At 42.4% G+C, this 5,237-nt stretch overlaps 1 protein-coding gene across 1 annotated transcript in view; it reads left to right on the top strand.

The window, feature by feature from the left end:
- Positions 1 to 5,237, top strand: part of MTNR1A (melatonin receptor 1A) — a 19,104-nt gene that overhangs the window by 1,004 nt on the left and 12,863 nt on the right. Inside the window, 1 exon segment of the mRNA XM_006766092.2 lies at positions 3 to 105. Within this exon segment, the coding sequence (XP_006766155.2) occupies positions 3 to 105 (103 nt within the window).

The raw sequence follows: 5,237 nt of genomic DNA, 5'->3' as shown, positions 1-5,237 counted from the left end.
CCTCCACGCTGGCCGTCATCCTCGTCTTCACCATCGTGGTGGACATCCTGGGCAACCTCCTGGTCATCCTGTCCGTGTATCGGAACAAGAAGCTGAGGAACGCAGGTAGGGGCTCCCGGGGCCGGGCAGCCCCCAGCTTTCCTCCTCGACGGCAGCCTCTCACCTCTCTGGCCACCTGCCCCGCACGCAGCACCCTCAGCTGGCAGCTGGCTTTTCCTAAGGAAAGTTAAATTCTTTTTTCTTAAAAACTGGGGACTTGGACTCATTTTTTTCCATTAGAGACTGAAGCCCGTTTGGTTTACTTCCCTTTAACCTGCCTGTCAAGTATGTTTTGTGTGTGTGTGTGTGTGTGTGTGTGTGTGTGTGTGTGTGTGTTTCTCCCTTAAAACAGTAAGAAGTCTTCAGCCCCTGCGGGGGTAGCAATCCTGGGCAGAGTCAGGTTCTCTTTATTTTAGAGAAAAACCCCACTGTCTAGTTTTCAATTTCTGAGGTTTATGAAATCGAGCGGCACTCCTTAAAGGTTGCAGGAAGTCCCTCAAAAAGTCCTTTCAAATGCCACCAACCAGCTACCAATTGCTTGGTTTTCCGTAGACTTTAATGTTCCCAACTTTGTTAAAATAGGAGGAAAATACGTTGGCAAAATGATCGTGCAATTATTTTAGTTTTGTTGTCAGGAGTAGTTTTCAGTTTTTAGCATGCAATTGCAAAAAAAAACCCCAAAAAACAAAAACAAGCAACAACAAAAGCTCCTAACCGAGCTTGGCGTGATTCCTCCAAGTTTAATACTTTTACACGTTAAAAGCAGGAGTTGTTGTGATAGACAGTGTATGTACCGGTAATGCGCTACGAAGGCTAATTCTGTGCTTGAGTTACACTTGCTTTTCCCTCCAGGCAAGGGGTTGAAATTGGCTTCTCGTGGGCGGGAGCCTGAGGACGCACCAGAGGACCCTGGGTGGTCAGACCTCTGCTGGATGATGAGATGCAAACCTTGTGGAGGAGCGGATGGGGAGGGAAGGAACCTCGCACTTACATGTTCGTCAAACAGGAATATTTTTGTTCTAACCAGGTAGTTGATCAATGCTGTAAATTTGTTTAACTCCTTTCTGGGAGGGGCTCCCCCCTCCTATTTTTCCTACGTTGCTTGAGACAATACATAATTTAAGAATCCTATATAATAAAAGGCTAATAATCAAATTGGAGGGAGTTTGACCAGGGGGAGGGACTGGCTGGCCATCCACCCTTGGCCCCTCTAAAAGGCTTTTGCATAGCTAAAGAAACAACCAATCAAATTTAAAGAATAGAAGAAAATATTTGTGGGTCATATAATATAAGGGGCTTATATACAAAATATATAAAGAACTCATACAACTCAATAGCCAAACAAAACAAACAAAAAACATCCCCCCCCCCCAAAAAAAACACAATATAATTTAAAAATGGGCAGAGGGTCTGAATAGACATTTTTCCAAAGAAGTCATAAAGATGGCCAACAGGTGCATGAAAAAATCCTCAACGTCAAAACCACAATAAAACATCCCCTCACACCTGTTAGGAATGGCTATTATCAAAAAGACACAAAATGAGAAGTGTTGGCGAGGATGTGGAGAAAAGGGTACACTGTGCCCTATTGGTAAGAATATAGATTGGTTCAGCTCATATGGAAAGCAGTGTGGAAGTTCCTTAGGAAACGAAAAATAGAACTACCCCACCACTCAGCAATTCCACTTCTGGATAGTTATCCGAAGAAAATGAAAACACTAACTTGAAAAGATAGCTATACCCCCATGTTTATTACATTTTTACAATAGCTGAGACACAAAAACAAACTAAGTGTTCATTGATGGAGGAACAGATAAAGATATTGTGGGATATATACATTGGAATATCACTCAGGCATTAAAAGGATGAAATCTTGTCATTTAGGGCAACATGGGTGGACCTCAAGGGCATTATGCTAAGAGAAAGGTGATCTCTATTATCACCATATATGATCTCTATTATATATGTGGAATCTATAAATAGATACAAGCTCATTGATACAGAGAATAGATTCATGGTTGCCAGAGGTGGGGGTTGGGTGAATTGGTTTTTTTGTTTGTTTGTTTTAGTTTAAATAAATTGATTTAAAGGAGAAGAAGAAAGGGTATGAGAACACCCAGTGCTGTGAGGGTGGTATGAGAATGATCTCTCACCCCAGGAGCAGAGGGTGGGAGAGCCTGCTTTCTCTCCAAGCGAGGTCCTGCCGGTCTCCTCTGCCCGCTGTAGCTCTGGGTCCTGGGAGAGCTCCCTCTGATTATATATTAATCTGCTTATTGCTCTCCTTGTTGCTTTATTGATTGTTTTGATTCCTTGGATTAGGGTTCAATAAGAGGACTTTGTCTTTAACCTGTCCAGTGCATTCCTTTGGAGAGAGAGAGAGAGAGAGACTGGAAGGAAGGAAGAAAGGAGGGGAGCCATGCTAACGGAATCCTCAGGACAGCCTGTGGTGGGTGCCACTGTCACTTTTAAGAGAAGGAACGGGACACAGAGTGGGGGGCCAGGGTTTGATTCACAGAACCCTGTGGGTTTGGCCCCCAAGCTCCCTCTAGTCTAGTTTGTTGTATCAACAATTGCAGCATTTGGGGAGTTTGTATCCTATAGATCCTTTTGTTTAAAAAGAAATTCACATTCCTGGAACAATTTTCCTTCTTCTGGTTTATGGAAAAGAACTATTAAAAAGTGCTGCTTCCCCACTGCTTTGTATTTTATTTGTTTGCTAAGCATTTTTTTTTTTAAATCCTCATCCGAGGACATATTCATTGATTTTAGAGAGAAAGGAAGGAAGAGAGAGAGAGAGACAGAGAAACATTGACCAGTCGCCTCCCGTACACACCCCGACTGGGGATTGAACTCAAAGCCTAGGTGTGTGCCCCGACCAGGATCTGAACCCACAACCTTTTGGTGTACAGCATGGGGTTCCAACCAACTGTGCCACCTAACCAGGGCACTAAGCAATTACTTTTATCCTCACCCGAGGACATGTTTATTGATTTGAGAGAAAGAGAGAATGAGAGAGAGAGAGAGAGAGAGACATCAATGTGAGAGAAAAACATTAGTTGGTCACCTCCTGTACATGCCCTGACTGAGGATTGTGTGTGTCCTGGCCTGGAATAGAACCCTAAACCTTTTGGTGTAGGAGCCGGTGGATGCTCCAATTGAGTGACCCGGCCAGAGCTGCTGGCACTTTTATGATAGAGCAGTTTATACAACACTACAGCCCTGTAGCTAGTGGATGACCCACAGGGAGCCTTAGCCTGTGAAGCGTTGGGCCTTTGCGACTTTTACAATTGGGATTTTGTATTCAGGTGTTCCACTGTTGCAATTCAAAGCACTGGGGGCTTGGACGGATGGTAGTTTTAAACGGTGACAGAGATAGGCAGGATTCAATACTGCTGTTCAGTCCCTCCATTTCTATCAAATTTATCTTATTAAGGATGAAAAGATGGAAAAGAGAATGGAAGAAATGAGGTAAGAATATAAGAATGTGGCTCTAGCGGTTTGGCTAGTGGATAGAGCGTCAACCAGTGGACTGAAGGGTCCCGGGTTAGATTCAGGTCAAGGGCACATGCCTGAGTTGTGGGCTCAATCCCCAGTAGGAAGGCATGCAAGAGGCAGCTGATCAATGATTCTCTCTCATCATTGATGTTTCTATCTCTCTCTCCTTCTCCCTTCCTGTCTGAAATCAATAAAAACATATTAAAAAAAAAAAGAATGTGAAGACATCTTAAACTTTGAACTAGGATTTCCTTTTGGGAATCTGGTATAATTGCTGATTATGTATGCCCCTGTCCTTCCCTTAAAGGAACCCGTTGAAATTTGATTTTCCAGGGAAGAAATTTAAAATATTTAACAGGCGAATGTATGTCAGGGACACTGGTTAGAACAGATGCAGGCTCCACACAACCACCAGAGCCTTCGGTGCTGGCAGAAGTCTGTTCTCCTGTCCGAAATTTGATCCTCGCATGGATACTAGCCTATTTGTAACTTCTGAGTAATTTCCATAGAATAATGGGAGGATTCCTGCCCTGGAAGACTGGGTGTAATGTCCTTGCTATCCACCCTGGCACCTGGGAAAGCCTCACTTTCTACATTTGTCAAGTACAGCAAGGAGCTAACTAATCTTTTCGCCTCCCACAATTGTTGCAGTTACCTAGTGATGCAGGGGCTGCAGATGGGAAAGGGCGCTTTGATAGTTTGCACGTGGAAATTGATGCTTGGAGATTGATTCTTTGACCAGGATAAAGCAGGTACACCTAACAAGGGTGGCTTCCATTGTTTAAAGTAATTGAGCTGTAGACATGAATTGCGCACTTTTCTATATTACGTCCTACTTTAGTACTTTTACTGAAAACAAAGCAGGAGTACAATAATAACTTGCCTATTCAAAATTCAATTACCTGGCAACCAAACTTACTAGTATCTAAAATATGGCCAATAAATGGAAATAAGTAAAAAATAGCAGGCTCTCATCCAGTTGATTTGTTCTGCCTTAGGGTTCCATGAAATGGTGCAGCTAGTTCCTTCATAGATTGTAGTCAATTAGGAGGAAGATTGGTGCATTTTAAAGAAATAGCTCATGTGCCAAACAGCATAGATTGAAATAGACTCATTAAAACAGGTCTGGAAAACTGAACAAGCACAACCTTTTGTGGGCACATCATGAAGAAGAAGAGAAAAGAAAAGATAAGAAGAGAAGAGAAGAGAAGAGAAGAGAAGAGAAGAGAAGAGAAGAGAAGAGAAACAACAAAAAACACCTGCTCACCATTAACTTCCTGAAAAAGGGACAGTAGTGCAATAATGTGTTTATTACATATGACCGTCAGCCATTAATACACGGACAGTGTGTTCTGCCTCAGAAGACAGGGGCATTCTATTTTAGAAAGTTATCTTTTTAAGCAGTTTGTTATTATTTTTTTAATTTGGTGCACAGCGGGCTAAACTGTCAATATTGTAAAAAAAAAAAAAAAGGTTCCCCAGAATGACTATAAGACAGTACCCTGGACACTAAGTTATGCTGTTCTTGCACTGGTTTCTTTCAGGTCTACACTAAATGTTATCCATATCCCTCCTGTGTTAGCACTCAGAGAGGCTCTCATAGACTTTGGGGCTCAGAGATCTGAGTTTAAGCTTTTTTTTTTTTTTAAGTTTTTAAGATGCTTACAGGTCTTAGGCATGCCTCCTTGAAAATTCACTTTCAA

Source organism: Myotis davidii, unplaced genomic scaffold (genome assembly GCF_000327345.1).
Source record: "Myotis davidii unplaced genomic scaffold, ASM32734v1 scaffold1040, whole genome shotgun sequence".
NCBI lineage: Eukaryota > Metazoa > Chordata > Mammalia > Chiroptera > Vespertilionidae > Myotis > Myotis davidii.
Note: the sequence above shows the minus strand (reverse complement) of the source record. Positions and strands in the feature narration are given on the sequence as shown.